At 41.1% G+C, this 19101-nt stretch overlaps 2 protein-coding genes across 2 annotated transcripts; both read left to right on the top strand.

Annotated features, from left to right (window-relative positions):
• The first annotated feature begins 36 nt into the window (after nucleotides 1-36).
• On the top strand, nucleotides 37-9376 carry LOC135485620 (uncharacterized). The gene is made up of 18 exons (XM_064767854.1): nucleotides 37-264; nucleotides 848-1055; nucleotides 1277-1443; nucleotides 1668-1965; nucleotides 2164-2237; nucleotides 2634-2796; nucleotides 3190-3365; nucleotides 3638-3859; nucleotides 4190-4398; nucleotides 4816-4956; nucleotides 5137-5280; nucleotides 5528-5753; nucleotides 6196-6394; nucleotides 6673-6867; nucleotides 7107-7295; nucleotides 7638-7816; nucleotides 7904-8120; nucleotides 8489-9376. The coding sequence occupies exons 1-18, from the start codon at nucleotides 103-105 to the stop codon at nucleotides 8626-8628; spliced, it is 3309 nt and encodes a 1102-aa protein (XP_064623924.1). The 5' UTR covers nucleotides 37-102; the 3' UTR covers nucleotides 8629-9376.
• A 639-nt stretch (nucleotides 9377-10015) lies between these two features.
• LOC135485619 (zinc finger MYND domain-containing protein 15-like) lies at nucleotides 10016-16245 on the top strand. The gene is made up of 11 exons (XM_064767853.1): nucleotides 10016-10120; nucleotides 10848-11002; nucleotides 11242-11416; nucleotides 11737-11877; nucleotides 12241-12401; nucleotides 12664-12798; nucleotides 13122-13334; nucleotides 13827-13921; nucleotides 14157-14331; nucleotides 14659-14717; nucleotides 15009-16245. Exons 2-11 carry the CDS (start codon nucleotides 10864-10866, stop codon nucleotides 15204-15206), a joined length of 1491 nt encoding a protein of 496 aa, XP_064623923.1. The 5' UTR covers nucleotides 10016-10120; nucleotides 10848-10863; the 3' UTR covers nucleotides 15207-16245.
• Nucleotides 16246-19101: the final 2856 nt, after the last annotated feature.

The following is a 19101-nucleotide window of genomic DNA, read 5'->3' as shown; positions in this document are numbered from 1 at the left end:
GCGTAAGGAACTCATGATCTAATGGTGACGTCACTTGTATTACGAGAAGAACTCCGACATCCTTCGATGTGTACATCGAGGATGTAACAAATCGCAGCCAAAATGGACGACTGCAATTTGGAAAAGTTGACCATCAAACCGGGCAAATTATCGCCCGTATTCAAAATGAGCATTATTGATTACACTGTGACTCTAGCTAGCAATATAGAAAAACTTACTATTGATTACATGACCCGTGATAGTGGCGCATCATGTGTTATTATAGTAGGTTTCGAAGCACTTTTCTTTGGGGTTGCTAAGCACGCTTTCCCTAGCTTTGCAGTTGCACATGACATAATGTCGATGATTGGCAATGCATTGGGCTATACAGAAGCATACATGCGGCATGCCATACACCAGAGGTACTGACTGACATGTGATGCACACCGACTGCTGACTGCAAGCCGGCCGGGGGCAGTCGGGGAGAACTCGGTCAGAAAGTGCTGAGAGTTGGGGGGGGGGGGGGGATACCCGATAGACTAGAGCAGACAGCCACGTCAGCTCAGAGACACTCACACTGCAGTCAAGTCACTGTATGTTGAATTGAATTGTGATCGTAGCCGGTTGTGTTGTCTGCTGAGACTGCACTGAGTGCTGTCGGCCTTTTTTAACCTTATATCGGGCCACAGATGGTCTTAGCTATGTACAGTACAAAAACATAGCCATAGGTTTGAGGCTCACTCACGACTCCTCAATCCCATCATTGTCAAAAGCCAATGAAACCATTTTCCAACAGGCCTACTTAGACTTTTGTGAGCGAGTTAAAATTTTAAGGTGATTCATGAGAGCAAACACATTTATTTCGCAGGGCAGTGGCGGTAGCAGAACCCTTTCATTTGAGGAGGGCAAAATAACCGATGTTAAACTAGAGGTAACCGCTGAAGATGGAAAGACAACTAAAACCTACCTGATCAAGGTGAAGCGTCTCTCTGCTAAAGATGCTACTCTGACGGGATTGAAAATTAGTTCCGGAAAACTTGAGCCGGATTTCAGCTCAGATGTCACATCATACACTTGTAAGTTTAGGAGTGATTGATTGTATTCAACTTCAAGATAAAGACTGAATATTTTGAAAAAAATAGTAGGTGGTGTAATCCTTTGGCACTCTACTCCAGTGTTGCGCATCGTCAATAGATTGTTTAATGATCCTAGTTTCTTGATGCAAATGTTGCACTGACTCTTTAAACAATGGGTTCTGTCTTTTATTCGTCTATCAAGTCTATTTTTATTCAAAAAGGTTCTTTGGCTGCCAACACTACCAGTTTGATAGTGACACCAACTGCACCAGATGTGAAATGTGACATCAAAGTGAACGGAGCAAAACCTGGCGATCCCTCGCCTCTTAATGTTGGAGATTCAAAGATTAATGTCGAAGTCACATCAGTGGATCGATCTAATAAAGAGGTTTGTTTTACAATTGATTTTGATGGTTCCGTAAGTGCTTAAACATCCTGACCCCCGTAACACTGGGGGATGACGAAGCGCTTTGAGCAAGACCTTGTCCACAGAAAAGTGCTACACTGCTATTGAAAAATTGATTTCTTTAAACTTTGCTTTTAGACAGACAATAATGCATCAACAGTTCACTTTGAAAAATTATTTCTTATTTTCTGAAAACAATTTTCCAGACATACAGCATCATAGCAACTAAGAAACAAGTTCCGAGATATGTGAAATTCTCCGACCCATGTCTGGCACTTGCCTATGAGTGTCCAGTGTCTCTGAGTGCACTTTACAGGCCCGTCTCAATCAGAGGAAGCGACCCAAAGCACACCTTCTCTGGTCCTATCATCGATGAATTCACCAAGACGTCAAAAGTTGACCCTTTGAATGAGATGCCCTTGGACAGTGATTGGCGTATACCGGATTTTGAGCTAGAGAAAAAGATGTCACAGGCTGTTGTTTCAGTACCTCTAGTGTTTGGAGGTATGTTATATTTCACTAATCAATGAATCATATGACTGTTGATTCCTCTGTTACTAATACAAGATGTTGAACCCATTCAGAGGTAATATATTTTAGTGAGCAGATGAAGAATACCACAATAGCAATAAAGTCATGTACCATGATTCATCAACAGTGTCAAACATGACACATTAATGTTGTGTAATGTTTTTTCTGTAGGTTCTTCAGATGCAGTTAAATTTGGCGAGCTTGGAGGTCATTTAGAGAAATGCAATAAGACGCCAAAAGTTCAAGTAAGTCTCGCTCTTGCTTCTTATGAATTTTAGTTTCAATTGATAAAAGAAGACTAAGATACTTCACCAGGATCAGTGTAACTACAGCTACAGTTGATTTGAGTTCAGGTTTCAGAAGCTGTCTGCCCTGAGGATAAGATCCTAGTGACTGATGTGACCATCATAAATGCAGTCTGTTAACAGCCTAACATTCAGGAAACATACTGGACCTTTACAATGTATCTGTTGAGTACTGGTCGCTTTTAAAGTGTTTGTCTGTTCATCTATGGCCCGATATGAGGGCAAGTTGTTCGTGCATATCTGTTTGCTATCATTCACTTGCATTTCAGGGAAGACCAATTTACGTACCCTTCTGGTATTGACTTGAACGCGTCAACCATTTTTCTCTCTTTTCAGGAGGGGAAGTTCCAAAATGCTGCTGACAAACCAAAGCACACTGTGGAGATACGTGCTTGGGAAAAACAACTTCACCAGATCTATGATGAAACAGACCCAGATAAGCTAACAAAAGCTGCTGAAGATTTCTTACAAAAATATTATGCATCTTTGCCTACCCCTGGTAGGTAAAGCTTTTGAATTGAAAGTTCATCAGGATTTGGGATGCCATCAAGAGTTGGAACACCTACATATAGCTGGGAGTGCATACCACTTCTGTTTTAGCACTGTGCTGAATCAGCACAATGACGCTGTCCTGACACTGACAAACTTTGTGCTACCCACTAGTAAGGTACCACATGTCAAAAGTTGGAATTGGCGTTCAGTTTGCAAGAATTTGGTTTCACATCTAATACCTCGAATACACTATAAGCAAATACTCTCGCTTGCCTTCAAAAGTATAAAAAAATAAAAGATGTATCAATGTACATGTATATCAAAGAACTGAAACAGGCTATGGTTTTTGGCTGCCCAATGTGATAGCCCCTTTAAATGACTACTCATTCTGATATTCCAGGACAAACGAGAAGATATGCTGAAGGTGAGTCTCCTATTGACCTGCTCACTAACGCCATCTATTGTTATGCTGTGGCAATAAAGAGCAAACCCAAAGAGGCCCGTCACCATCTAAACCTAGCCATGGTCCTTGAAGAGAAATATATAGCTGAAGATAGATATGGACTCAAACAGGAGGTGAGATATATGACATTTTCTTTTTTCAACTAAGGTCACGCTGTGTCTACCTAAGTTTCTAAGTATCTAAGTTTCTCACAGAGTATATCCATCTTGGTAGTTTTGTACAGCAATCAAATGGTGAGCCAGCCTATGACCTTTTCTTTCATGGGTGTCGAGGCGTGGGGCAGCCACTTGTAATAAGAACACCTTTCTATTACGGACAGCATTCGTCAGTTCCAGGGGTGCCCTTAATAGAGAAGTTCTACTATCTACTCCAACCTTTCCTCTAGGAATCTTATCAAGCAGCTGGTCTGAACATGTCAGCTCAGGAGAGCTCGAAGGATGAAGAAGTTGATGCAATTTGTAAGCTGCGGGGTGTTGGTCCGAATGCACCCCTGGCCCTCAAGTTGAAAGCAGTTGACGAGGAGTTCCATCATTTGTTGGACACGAAAAATCCCGGAGCTGATCACGTTCAGCAACTATATGCGTGGAAGGCTAAACAAGCCTCACAGGTAAGTGAGAATTTTACCCACACATGGGGCTGGTGAACTTTGGCTTGGCCATATTGCGTCTTTTATGTTTTATTAAAAAGCCTATGTACTGGTTATATATTGCAGTTGAACCCTCCATTGGCTGAGGAATTATAGGACTGACTGATGGCAAACCATCGGGTCCTTTTTGAGATGTTAGATTGTATGGATATGGTCTACTTGAGACACCTTTATTGTTCCTAAGAGCACGATCTTGGCATAGACCTTACACCCGCTAAGATTGAGTTGATGTTCATTCGTTTATTTTTTACTGAACTTGTCTGTTGCACTTTCTCATTCTTATTTCCATAGGAAGGTGCTGCTGCCCAGAAAGCCACAAGTGATGACTCTCCACTCGGTCAAGCCTACCTAAAGTATCTCGATGCGCTGGTTCTGGATGATGCAAAGGCAGTATACAGCTTCCACGTAGGCCGTTTCTTGGTTGTTCAGGGCGAGTTTGATGAGGCGGTAAAACGGTTAGAAACGGCTTTGAGCTGGAATGCAAATTTTCAAATGGCTAGGTAAGAATGATACCAAGGTACTCTCAACTTGTATGTGATGTCGTGCTCTAGATAAATGTAATAACGTAAGTGGCATAAATCTCATACCTACACAGCATCTAGATAATTAGCATAAGCTGTAAGACGTGATGGATACGATAGAGGCTAACACATACAAATGCTAAAAAATCATGTCATGAACAATTTGACCTCTGTAAGCAAGATACTTCCCTAATATGTACGGCAGTTGTCTGTCCCTTTGGTGTCCTTAAAAGAGAGGTTCTCATTCCTGTACTTCCTAACTGCTTTAAGCAAAGGGCAAGTTATTTCATACAATGTCATGGGTGTTTTTTTCTACTTGTGAATGCGGGTCTGTTTAGAAGAAAAGTACTACATGGTTGACTTCTCTCATATATTGATGTCATCTTTCACTTTCAGGTTTTATCTTGGACTTGCTCTTGCTCTGAAGAAGGGAGGCCCTGGAACAAGGGCCAAGGAAGCCATCGCCTACTTGCAGGAGGGAATGGAACTTCTTTTGGCCAAGTGTTCAGAGGAAGCACTGAGAGCTGATGATACGAGGTATGATATGACAAGCTCATTTGCAATTCCTGTGTCTAAATATCCTTGAGGGCGACTTGATCTAACATTGTTTATACTACAAGTGAGTGGTCATAGTTAGAAGGTGAACCTTGTATAGCAATGCTCTCGGATGAAATAGTTGCATGATCTTTACATTTGAAAGCTTTTCTTTCGTTACAGCACAACGGCAACAAGTCTTGCAGCCGATAACCTGATGTCGATCAAGAATGTTCATTTCTTGCGTGGCATACTACAGCTTGGTAAACTCCTGCAGAAAAATACGGACGTTAAGGATGCCATGACACCATCGGATGTATTCCACACGTAGGTGTACATATCTCAATAACCTGTAGAGGTCGGATGTCTTTATTTGAAACATGCAACTTGATTGTTCCTCTTGGACTTGGTGGTCAGTTGTTCCTATGTCCCTGTTGTCGCATGGAGGCTGATGTTCCTACGACGTTGGTGGAGACAGGGATGTTTGGAGGAGACATGGCGGTTGGATATTCCTATTTTATTTTGCTTTTGACTGATTTTTAGTGAGACTAAATTAAAACTTGCTGTTTTTCAGGGCGGCATTACTCTCATCCCAAGCCCTGCCCACCCTCTCACGCGGTGATGGCTACCAGCAAATGGAATGGGTCCTCCTTGATGCTCACACTCTCCTCTTAGAACAGTTATCAGCCAATCCAAAAGGGAACGAAGGTGCTATAAAACAAAGATGTGAACGGTTGTCTGCCCTGGTGAAAAGATGTACCATACCTCAAAATGCCGAGCTCCTTTCTCTTCAGGAAAAGGTGAATGTTTTAGAATACCTGTCATGTTGGGAGAATAAAGATGTGTGAAAATTTACTGCTCGTGACTAGCTATTTCTGTAGTAGTCATGAATTCCATTTCTTGACATATTCTTCAATTCTCACTTCTAGGTCAGAGTGCATGAGATGGGTACATTCATTAGTCAAGACTGGTGTTTCTGGTGGGGACTTGAGGCTTAAATGTTCCTCTCATCCCTGTTAGGACTACAGTATGTAGCTTGTCCTGGCCTAGACACTCCACTATCGTCACATGGGGTGACTTTGAACAATGGGGTAACTTTGAACACCTCCCAGAAAGAATTGTTGTGATGAGAAACGTCTGAGGCCGGGTGTTCAAAGTTACTCCAGTGTTCAGAGTCATCACATGTGACGGTACCTCAGTTTGACTTCTCTTAATTGATGGCAGCATTATTTCTGCTTTCAGACTTGTCAGAAAATGATCGTGACTAACCCATGCAACAGTCACTCCCTCTATCTTCTCGGATGCGCCCAGCTTAGTCAGTGTGAGAACACCAAGGGCGACGAGGCCGAGAACCTTAGGGAACAGGCAATGAAGTCGTTTAAAGCGAGCATCGTGTTGGAGGGCAAGCCGGCATCTGGGGATGCTCCTGCAGAAGTCAAAGGTAAAATATACAACATCCCTGAATTCAGCAAGTCAGAGTAAACGACCTATAGACTTCTGAATATGTATTTGGTGCAAACATGACGCAAATTATTTGGATAACCAAATTGTCTTTGTGACATGCGCGGAAAAATGATCTGTCACTGGGTCCATTGGTGCATACTTCATGCGTATTTATTCACCAGGTTTAGTATTTTTTTGCAGCAAGAGGTACTTTGGGAACAAACTGGTAACTTTTATCTGTTCAAAATATTCATGAATGTATCTTTGGTATTTCAGAGCAAAAATGGTGGCAGGATCGAGTCAAAGCTGAAGAGGAGAAACAAAAAGCTGTTGCAGCGAAGGCCACTCCAACTAGAGGAGGTGCACCCCCTGCCAGGGGTGGAGCTACGCCCCGAGGGGGTGCTAGAGGGGCTCCAGCAAGAGGGGCACCAGCAGCAAGGGGGAGAGGAGCCGCAGCTGCTCCTGCTAAGGGTATGTTTTGTTTGCTATGGTCAGGGGAGTTTCAAGTATTGCAGGGCTTGAAATTTATGAAGGCGACAGAAGCAAATGCCTTGATACCCTCCCTCTTTGCTAAGGTGCCCGTGAAATATGTTCCTTCACAAAGGCAAATTTGTCCTCAGTAACTTTCATTGTTAGTGCAGCCTTTTAAATTCGATAGTGTGTTTTTATGTTACCTCAGGTTTAACATTATCATTTGCTCTATTTTTCAGCTGCACCAGTGAGAGGAGGTGCTGCAGCCAAACCAGCACCAGCAAGGGGAGCACTCGCTAAAGCACCAGCTAGGGGTGCAGCAAGAGGTGCAACTACGGCAGCCAAACCTGGGTCTGCAGCTAAAAAACCTTCATCGGCTTCTAGTACGTCGTCTACTCACAAGTGCACGTCTGTTGCAAAAGTAGAAGGTAAGGAAACGAAGCTATAAAGTTATCCTATCGGACTTCAGAGGTGGAATCACTTTTTCTCAAGTCCCATTGCAGAATTTACGGTGACATTGCATTTAAGTGCACAACATAAAGATGATGACCCTCTTTGTCAAAATGTGTTAAGTAGATATCTAATGCGTTGTATCTTCTTCACTGGTTCAAGAGACAATGTTACAATCATGGACTCGAAAGTGAGCCTGCAAAGTGTATATCCTGGAGTTACGAGGCTATTGGTTATGGCTGTCCCTGTCATCCGATTTCACTCTAATATTCAGTTAGGGTAGGCCTACCCGTATTTTTACCTTATGCTCTTCCTTTCAGAGACTAAACCAGCTGAGCCAGCCGCCACGGATGCCCCAGCAGCACCAACCAAAGCTGGACCCATCAACAGGAAGACATATCACGCCAGGCTGGGACTGGCAAGGGCATTGGCTAAGAACACAAACGATATGGAAGAATCAAAGAAATATTATAATGAGGTCATCACCATGGCACCAGAGGTGAGAGAAAAAACATTAATGTTAAATCAATGTGATTAATGATCAGTCATAACGCAGTGTGATCAATGACATCTTCTTTACCTTCAGGTCCACGATGCGTACATTGAGGTGGCCGAAATGCTGACTGCAACAGACCCTATGGGAGCTGTAGACATCTACTGCAAGTTTCCTGTTCCTGACGAACCAACATTTGACGATGCGTACATATTTGGAGAAATAGTCCGTCTGACGTTCAAGGCGGAAAAATATGATCATCCGAAATTAGCTGCGAATATGATTGCGTTAGGGAGAGTGATGGGACTGCGTAAGTAGGCCTGAATTTATCGTCGTGTTTGGTATTTGCATTAAATGATCAAACTTAAACCCCGAAGTCAAAGTCTCGGACGAGGTCTCCACGTGAGATTTGTCTCATGTAGAGATGATCACAACTGTTAATCACGACGCCCCAGAGGAGACTGGTCACAAAAGCTGTTGAAGCACAACCTGGGTAGGGGAGGGGGTGCTTGCATGCTGGCTGAATTTGTGAAAGTGTACCAAATAAGACACATATCTTTATTCTATGGCACTGCGATACTGAGCCACATAGGTTTAAATCTTAGTTAACTCAATTCTTTCATCCTTCTCACATCATAAAAGTTGGACCATTCAAGCCCTTTTTCTCAATTTTTACAGCGATCCTCGAAAAGTATGTCAAGATTCTCGAAGACAAGTTCAAGAACGATATGCTGATGAAGGTTTATGCTGGCGTGAACGGACGATCGGTCGATGATGAGGAGATGCAAGGATTCTTCAGGGCAAAGTGCTGGATGTGAGAAAGATGACAATGATTGTTCTGACATTAAAAACCTTAAAAATGCTGTCACTGACTGGAAGCTTTGGCATGGCATGTTTTTCCCATGCCAGTCGGGCATGTGCGATGGACTTGTCTTCATTTCTCAACAACTCAATTTGGAAATAGATTGTTGCTCCAAATGGTCTGGTGGAAGTGGCACCACCTGCTTTTACTGTTGTATAGTAATTGTAAAACCTTTCTTATGAGTTGCACTGTAATGTGTAATTCTTATCTGAACCCAATTCCAATAATCCCGCACACTTAATTCCAAGAATTACACATTACAGTGCTACTCATAAGAAAGGTTTTACAATTACTGAACCCAATTCCAATAATCCCGCACACTTAATTCCAAGAATTACACATTACAGTGCTACTCATAAGAAAGGTTTTACAATTACTATACAACATTACATTGTGAACTTGGCTCAAGATTTCTTTGTCTTTTGCCATTTTCTCACATGATGTAGTCCCTGAAGTAATCTGTGATACTCCTGAAGCCTCCACACATGCAGACTCCGTCCATTCGGGTACAACCGATAAAGTTTTGAATTGCATATTTTGTTAATGACACCGTTATATTGACTGATCTAATGTTTGCAAGTTATGTATGTTTGTGTGTGCTTTCATTATGAAAGTGACTGTAGTCTGATAACCTGGTTAAGTTTGTTTAAAAATTCTTATATTTTTATATCTAATTGAATTGTGATTTGTAACAATAGAATGCAGCTTGTAAAGTTAGTTACATAAAATTGGTGCATACACTTATTTCTCATCCATTTCATCCGTCCAAGACTTTTCTTTTGTCTCTAATAAAGAATATTATTTGTACATATTTGCGTTTGTAACTAAATGGGAGGACAAAGTCAGAGAGGTCCACAATTGAATTGGTCTTTGTTTATCTGATAAAATGTGGTAAAAAACATTGTCTTCAGATGGACACAGAGACAGGGTCACAACCATGTTCCAAATTGACAGCTGTTAAGCCAAAGACGTCACAATTGAGAGTAGTCAAGATAACTACTCGAGTTAACGAAATCTATCCTGTTGAAGGATGATCTGGTCGCGATTTTAAAAAACCCGTTCGGTCGCTGCAATCTTGAGATTCCGAAATTTGAACCATCCCCCAGGGCAAAGTTCGTAACCAACCTCAAATTATAGACCGTCTCATTCCAGGATTCCTCCTGTTTCTAAATTGAAGAACAGCTTCATGTTTATTTTTCAAAATGATGTTCTAGTCAGTGATATCAAAATTTTTATAGAGTGCATGATTGTTGAAACACCCTGTAAACCTAGCACTGTTCTGAGCATGCGCAATTCAACCGGATGTTCTTGCAATTGTACGAAAGTGCACGTAAATTGATGACGTAGTCCGCAGCGGGATGTTCAAGACAAATGTCTTGCCGAAGTATTACTTGTGTTTTCAACTTTAAAAAGTCCTTGTATTCATTCAATTGATACGCATACATAAAGTGAGTATACCTAAGCACCTTTATGACATAAATTTAGTAAGATATATGATGTTTTGTTATCTTTTCTGAGGCGATTTGTGGACTGACCATCTCCAGCTTGACCAACCGACGCCATGTTGGACAGTGGTTTGTTGTCCATCCGGTTTGGCGGCCACGGTCAAAATTGCCCAAATTACCAGCTGTAAGCCAGTAGATGTGTTGTTTGTTTATATCATACTGAGAAGTAAATTTGATCACTTAAATTGTCGATGTGACCAGACAGTTTGCGGCAACATTGAAGTTGAACATCCATTGACTATCATGCCGATTGTATCCACCACCACATCTACGACCACCCGGTATCTGGACCGTCCATTATTGTATTGTATGGAGTACAAGTACGGACTTTTGACGTGTTGTCAACAGCAGACAGTCCTACCGTATACGTCACGTCTTCTTGCAGCAATTCTGGATGAGCCGTCCTGCTGAGGAAGGGGACAAGTTTTGAGTTAAAATCATGTCGCTGCCAAACTGTGAATGGATTAGGAGGGCCAGGGATCACCCATCCTCAGTATGATCATGTCCATACTGGTAGCCTTAGCAGCCATACCATAACCATATCTTTTGTTGATCTGTCAGGATCAGGACCTCATTGATGCCTTGCTAGTATGAATGATTGGGTGGGGTTGTTCTGACACGTATGGTCTGGCTTCCTCCTTTTCTTTCATCCATTGACTCGTCATTTCAGTTTAAAGAGTCTCAATATGGAAGTTGATGAAGTTGGCAGTAATTCTCCAACAGATACCCAGGTGGATCCAGAAGTCATCAGGATTGTGAGCGAGCTACCAATGGAGGACACATACTGGGTCATGACACAAAGTTATGAAACACTTAGCAGTCATGGTAAGTTTTAAAATGGGATAGGAAATGTCATGGTTTTCTTATTAAGTCCGAGGAATTGCCTCATCAACGACACACAAGCTGGGTTAAATGATGTAGTGTAGTAGTCCTGATCAATGAGAATGTGTGACTCTGCATCTTGAAGCAAGTTTTTTTCTGCTCCAGGCTTATCACACCAGAATCAAAGATCAATCAAATGAATGCCATCAACAGCTTATTATCTAAAACCTTTCTGAATTCAGGGAACAACGAAAGGCTAATGGAAATTCTGGACCGCTATGGAAATGTTATTGGAAGGAACTTTGAAGATGACACCTGTCCTTTGGACCAACAAGCCCTTGATTTAATCTGTCAGGCATGCCTACAACCATTCCAGGGTAAATCAAGAAAACCTAGATACCTGACCTATAGACATTGGTGAGTAACTTTTAAAGTGGAACCTCCCTTAGCAGAACCTCTCAGTTTTGGACAACCTCTCCACTAAGGACAACGCATTTGGTCCCAAATTGGTCATTTCTATTGATTGACCTCTGCAATCAGGACACCTCCAATTTAAGGACAGCATTTGTCAGTACCAAGAGTGTCCTTGATGGAGATGTTCCGCTATACTTGTCTGGGTAGACTTTAGAATCGGAGCATCAACTGGAAAGCCGATTTCCCTGGGCTTGTGGATGAATTATCGTTCTCTTCTCCAGTGTAAGGTGAATCAAGGTTACATTCCTCTCTTTCTTTTCCAGTTACATTCCTATACCGCTGAGTGAGCTAGGCATCCTGAATCTTGGTGGAGAAGCCGCATCAGCCTGTCCAGCAGATGAACCAGTCATGAGACAATGCTGCATCTGCAGGATGAGAGGAACGGAAGGATTATTTTTCAGGTGGTAAGTAAGACAGGCCAAAAGAAGACAAGCTCTGAGAAGCTGCAGTACTTTCCACATGACGACAGAAGATGGAAAGATAATTTTCTGTTAATTTGCAGGCTGGTGGAGTCACATGTAGCTAATGAGTGAAAAAAATTTGGTGGGTTAAAATTTTGCTTTTCTAATCATAATTAAAACCAAAATGGTGCAATGAAGACTGTATATTTTAAAATTTTGGTTAACTGCAGACCACTGGCAGTGCGGCATAGCATTTTAGCCTTGTGTGTGCTGCATGTGGATGTGTATCTCCTCTATGCGTCATGTCTTTACATTCTAAAGTGTAGTTATATATAATTGGTAACCTTGATTTCTTTCTACTTATAGCCAAGGTTGTGATGTTGTTTACTACTGTAGTCGAATCTGCCAGGAAGCTGACTTGAAACAGCCGTACGAGATGCACAGTCACAGAGCATGGTGTGCCAAGATGAAAGAGTTTGCAGCCAAAACAGATGAAATGGCTGACCTACCGTTTGCATATGCGGCAGGTTAGTATAATTGACATATATCAGAGAAAATTTAAAGCGTGTCATCTCTAGAAACATGTGTGTTATCGAATTTGGGTGCTCTTAACGTTTGCTTATTGTATTTGGAGGCCTTAATAAATAGCTTTATAGATTAATGGGTATGTGGCTGTTTGAAGAACCCCTACAGCCAATATTTGCTAAGTCAGTGCCGTTGATGAGATTTATTTTGTCTCATATATTTCTATGTCTTTAGGTCTTAAGTTTTCTCTTGTTTGCCTTTTAGAAACCACAACACAAGATTTCACTGTTTTCCGGTACAGGGAGTTCCTCCACAAGTCTGGTGTGCTGGGCCAGGGCCTTTGGCGTCATGAGATTCCACATCATCATGGCATGCCAGACGGATACCCCCTGGAATTTGGTAAGAAATTCATTAAATAATGAGTAGATCTCAATACTCTGAAGATAATTTTGTGAGAATATAAGTCTGTTAAGTTTTGATGATGTCTGGTTGGAAGATCACATGCTTATTGTGTGTTTAGCTTTTGTAGCCAAGTAACTATCAAACCCTGGCCCTCTCATAAAGCAGAAGCTGCCATATTGACAGATCATTATGCGTCATGATCTGACGAGACCGCAAGAAATTTGGCCCATCTTATACTGTCTCATGCTGTTTGATAGGTAAAGGAGATATTTCCATAGTCAAATTCAGAGAGGAATTTTAACAAGTTTTAATCATTCCAGGTGGTTTACCAGAGGTTCAGGACCCTTGGATCCTACCAGTCGAGGGAAGTATACTAGATAGCGAAAAACCTGAGGCCAAACTAGCGAGTCCATTACAAGACTGGAAGAGTTATTACGAGTGGCGAGGATTGCGATTAGACTCCCCTGTGGCCATAATTCTATCTTTTCCATTGACCCTGTATTATGTTGGCACAACACTGCTTATTCAAGATTGTGAGTAAAAAAAAGATTAATAAAACTGTATTTTGACAAAAGATCATTTGAGTATCACACTGACAGTCTGGCTCTGTGTGCCATAATTCAGTGCATAAGATGATGTACAGAAGTTTTCTACCTGTGTGCCATAATTCAGTGCATAAGATGATGTACAGAAGTTTTCTACCTGTGTGTCATAATTCAGTGCATAAGATGATGTACAGAAGTTTTCTACCTGTGTACCATAATTCAGTGCATAAGATGATGTACAGAAGTTTTCTACCTGTGTGCCATAATTCAGTGCATAAGATGATGTACAGAAGTTTTCTACCTGTGTGTCATAATTCAGTGCATAAGATGATGTACAGAAGTTTCCGACCTGTGTGCCATAATTCAGTGCATAAGATGATGTACAGAAGTTTTCTACCTGTGGGAACCTGTCATCCAAACCTCAAACCACATATGAGATAATGTGAAACTGTTGCTTATTCTAACATGCTTTCTTTCTAGTTCCCAATATCAAACCAGTCGCTCAGAACCCAAATCAGTGTATAATCCATGTGATAGGAGTGGAGAAAGAGGTCGACCTTATACCAGCATTTTTCGTAAGTAGTCTTTTGACTTTGGCTGCTTCTGTCATGTATCTTGCATTAAAGTTTTTCTCTGGGGTAATTTCATAAAAATGGGTTCATCAAGTTGGTAGTCTCTCTACTCTGTAGTATGGCCTAGCTTTGGTTGATCTTGCATGAACTAGTGTGGAAGTTGCTAACTCTAACCAGTATAAAAAGTTAAAGCTAAACTGTACTATTTTGCTTAACTCTCTTTCATTTTAACCTCCAGGAACTAGGCATACTTATGCCGGACACTTCCATAGAGATTCATATGGTTGGCGTGGAGCTATCAAAGAAGTGTGATGGTCGAGAGAGGACAAAAGACAACGTCAAAATTACTGTTCATCGATGTACATATCAGAAATTCTTCAAGCAAGGCAATGACAAACCGGATTTAGCTATTGGTAAGTGGAGAAAAAAGTTTGATTCTGCCACATTTCTGGACTTATTCTTAATTTTGTCCCCCCCCTCAAATTAAAATCTGATGGAATGCCGGGTCTCCGTACAGTCAATCAAGGCAGTGAATGCCATTTCGCAAGATGTATGTTCTGACATCCTCTCGCAAACAGTGTCTCCTTCATGACTCCCTCCCCCTAAAGCACATAATGAGTGAAATGGCCTGCTAAGTAAGGATACTCTCTGAGGCATTATGAAGTGGATCGTCTTGTAAAATTTCTTCTTCCACAAAGCATTTGAGTTAAGATCTAAAATTCTCTTAATACTTTCTTCAGGATTCAATGCTGGAGTGGGTGCTTACATGACGTGGGCAGAAGCTCTTGAATTATTAAAGGTAAGCTTTTCAAAGTACAAGTAGTCAAAATTGTTTTGGTCCTCGGACTGATTTGTAGCTGCAGGTTTGGGACCTGGTCTCTGTGTATCCTCCAATAATATATTTGAACTTCATAGAAACTGACATGCCGTACCTTTACTGGTGTGGACTTCGGGGTTGATTTTACCTAGAATTTTCAAGTTTTTAAATTGAATTTTCGTGACTATAATCTATATCATAACAGTAGTATTGCTTTTCAGATTCATTGCTCGTAATATTCACTTCCTTGATCTACCTGATCTTAATTTCCAGGATAACAACATTCCGTCATATTTCACCGATTATTGCCAATACAGCTGTGAATGCGCCAACGGTCCCATCAAGGGCCTCAACCTAGGAGAAGCTACCAAACCAATCGTCAATCCCTTCAGGAGCCCTATCAGGAAGTTTTGTGAGGAACAGACAATGCCCTGGTATTCAAATGGATTCATATATCGCTTAAATTACTAATGTTTTTGCTGAGATTTTGTTGGGAAGTGCAGCACTAAGTTCTGAAACCAAATATACGACACTTAAAAGCTACGTTATGGTTGTGGCATGAAGTCCACAGCCAATATAAATTTATCCCATTGAACTCATCAAATACCTCCTGTCGGACATATTTTCTTTTAGAACCAAGTGCTGCTTATCCATCTTGACATACCAAAGTTACTGTTTCATGTCAAATGTTTGTTTCTTGGGGTCCAGTGTCCCAAAAATATGAATAAAATATTTCGTAGCCAAGTTGGAGTGCTGTGTTCTGCTCTCAGTTGTGCTTTGCTTTATGAATTACGAACCATATGGCTCTGCTGAGGAATGTTGTAAAATTTGAGAGGTTTGAAAACGTTGATCCAATTGTGGTAGATTGGAGTTGGACAACCGCAGAGGTCGTTACTCATAGTCATGGTGTTCTCCACAGGGTATTCTCAAGGTCGGGTGGTGCCCTTGATATTCAAAAAATGTTGGCAGTGTGCAACACAAGGTAGGGTGGTAAGCAATTTAAGGTAGGGTGGCCCCCCATAGAAACCCTTTACAAAATTCTATAGCAAGGTAGGGTGGCTCTTCCAAGGTAGGGTGGGCTGCCCTGACAAATGGCCTTGTGGAGAACCCTTTGTGACTCGGTACCATGCTGGTAACTTTCTAAGGTGCCATAGATAACAAACAAGATATTGTCTTATGTTATTCATGTATTCCTGTCTTATGAGAAACCAGTTTTCCATTGAGTGAATGTTTGAATATTTTTATAAATCCCCATGGTGCTGAATGATTTAGATGGGGATATTTTTTACTATTGAAAATGGAGTAATCTCTCTTTGCTCGGCATTTAGAATCATCGATCATGTTGTGTAGTTGGGTTTTTTGCCACCAAGTGTAATGAATTGTCTTTTGTGACCACAACCATGTAAATTCCTGGTGTTGAGTGCAAGTGCTTTTGTAGGAACATGGCCTCAACATCCATATCTATTCTTAACCTGTGTGTATTACTTGGTTCATACAGACAGGACTGGTGGTGGTGGTGGGGTGGGGGTGGGGGGAACAAACGTAATGATTTCAGGATGAGAATTTTTTTCACAGATTGTGCTGCTAAAGAAGTAAAAAAGATTGGCAGTCATACATTTCAGCTTGGTTAGGCAATGGCTAAATATGCTATCAGCTAATAAAATGGGGCATTATGAGGCGCATTTGTACTTAACAGTCTTCTTTAAAAGGTTTGTTGGCATGTTTCGACAATAAATAACAAAAACGAAGCTGCTATTATCTGTTATCTGCAATATCATGTGTGTATAAAAGTGTACAATTCATTGCATGCTTTTATGTTGGTCTGCTACTATGCTTGTACATATGTAGCGATTTCTCTAGTTTTAGTTATGTGTTAGTCCATCGTCCTCACTCTACAGGAGTATAAGCATTATGTACAATTTACATGTTTTTAGCTTGTTAGTAGTGGAATTAAAATCAACTCTACAGGAGTATAAGCGATTACACTTGACCTTTAGAAGTAGGGTTAGAAAAATTTTGAATCGTTTGTGGGTTCTGTGGTCGTAATCAATGGTTTGTGCTTTATCAGTTAAAGTTATTTTTAAAGAGCTGCTTCGGTCATGGAGTTTTAATGTCCCTGTACACTAAATAGAGGTGTTATTATTTGAGACAGCCTAGCATTTCTTCCAGAAATTTCATTATTTTGATGGGCAGTGGTTTGGGGAATCGGCAAGGGAAAGAGCAATGTGAGGCTGAATTGAGAAAAAGAGCACTGTCAGCACTCTTCTATGATAGTAAATGCATTGGCTGCTCTGAAAGAAGGCATTGCACACTTTTAGAGGGGCAGTGTGCTTTATCCTTCTCTTTTCATCTGGAAGAATGCAGCCCAATGTTTTGTTCATAAGTGTTGCAAGATTATGTTGGGCATGTCGGGGGCGTGCTCTGGGTGAGACGCGGGTGAAAAACGTAATGTTAAACTCAAAGGATTGAAATATGTCTAGGATAGCATTTCATTTGTTTGATATTCCGTGGTTGGGTCCATTGATCTGAGGAGAATGAATCTTGAGTGGTTTTTTGTCCAGTCCCTATATGCACGCTTGACCATTTTGCTACGATGGATCAGTTCAAGGTCCAGATTGTCAGGGCGACATGAGACTGCAAAATTGGTAATACATCTTGGCATAAAAAAATGTGTTTTGAGGTGGTTGATATTATATTGCTGGCTTTTTCAGCCAAGGTGTGCCATATGGTTGTTGTTGATCCTTAAATTGAAGGATTTAGGCATTTGTTAACCTGTGTAAGACAACCACAGTATTTTTCAAGGCAAGTGGAATGTTTTCTGAGTGATAGTTGTTCCAGAAAATGTTAGATCTTCACGTTTTCACTTTCCACATATCAGACTAAAATAAACTTATGCTGATGTCAATAAACTACAGAATGTTGTATGATGCTCTTACGGACATCCTTTATGAAAAAACATCACAATATTTACATGTAAACATGTGACACTTGAGTTTTCTTGAATTATACACTGATCAATGGCCAATGTACTTTTCTTCACTGGCGAAATAAATTTTTTACATATTTCTTATAAAAAGTTTGTCATTTTTGTCTTGGTGCACCTTCTCTAGTTTTACATAATGAGTAAAGTAAAAAACTCATTACGCCAAATGTAGTGATTGCAAGGACTCCTATTCTGGTCATGAATATGGTTCACATTCAACCTTGACCTTCTGAGGACAAAGTCACAACCAAAAGCAGAGGACATGATCATTAAAGTTGACATTTGTGCAGAAAACCCCAAGCAGCCAAGTCAGAAAACACCCCAACTGCACTTTGAATACCATGCATCAACGCCTGGCAACTTGCAGCGATTGACAATGACTGTACAAACAGCAAGTTCGTTGAAGAGCATGGTCACAGGGGACCTCTCATGAAAAGAACTAATACATATTCCTGACGGGTTCAAAACGGACCTGTGGCACTTGTCCCTTGACCTCTTCCCCACAAAGCCTTTGCTGTGAGAACTTACAGGAACATTCTGTGGCTGGTAGGGCGAGTTGGGCCTTGAAGACAGAAGTCCAGAGTTCGAACCCTCCAGTAATACTGATCAGTTCTTCTCACGAAAGCGCCTCTGTCGAGTCTCGTCAATGAACTTGTTGTTTGAGCTGCAAGAGAGACTACGCACTGGTCATCTTTCATGTTTCAAATGCAGTTGGTCATTTGGTCTGGCATTTGTGTTTTTAAACTTGGCCACCGGGGGAGGGGGGGTTATGCATGTATGTCTGCTTCTAAGAACCATTTGTCAGTAAGAAGAACATCATCAGCGACATTTGCTCCATGCGTCTTTGCTCCAAGGACAGAAAGGAACCGATGACCCATTGGCTGGCAAGTTCCTTTTCTCTCCAATATGTCTTGATGGATGAACGGAGCACACCGATATACAGGTCTGTATGCCTGCGAGGGTGCTGTGTAAATATGGCTCATGATCCTCCAGGGAAGATGCAGTGGCACAGGAGGAGATTTTCACAAGATAAATTGTTCAAATTTCTACTGGTGCCTTCTATTTCAACAACACACATGTTGTCCAATCAAATCAGCACAAACTACATCAAACAACGACATCGTGATTTTGACATAAATTTATATTTATCTAAAAAATGGAAGTTGTACAGAAAATCAAGTTGCCTTGCCTGGGATTCGAATCACAGATCCGACACCAGGAGTACAAAAAAAAATTGTTGTGAGAAAATACATTTGATATTATCACAGTGATTTGATGTGTATTTGATCAACAAATAGTCAGCTGTTTGTACAAACAGCTGTAGACTGCCATCAGAAAAAATACACATGCGCATAATCAACATGCACTGATCGGTAAAACTGA

This window comes from Lineus longissimus, chromosome 3 (assembly GCF_910592395.1).
Source record: "Lineus longissimus chromosome 3, tnLinLong1.2, whole genome shotgun sequence".
Taxonomy (NCBI): domain Eukaryota; kingdom Metazoa; phylum Nemertea; class Pilidiophora; order Heteronemertea; family Lineidae; genus Lineus; species Lineus longissimus.
Note: the sequence above shows the minus strand (reverse complement) of the source record. Positions and strands in the feature narration are given on the sequence as shown.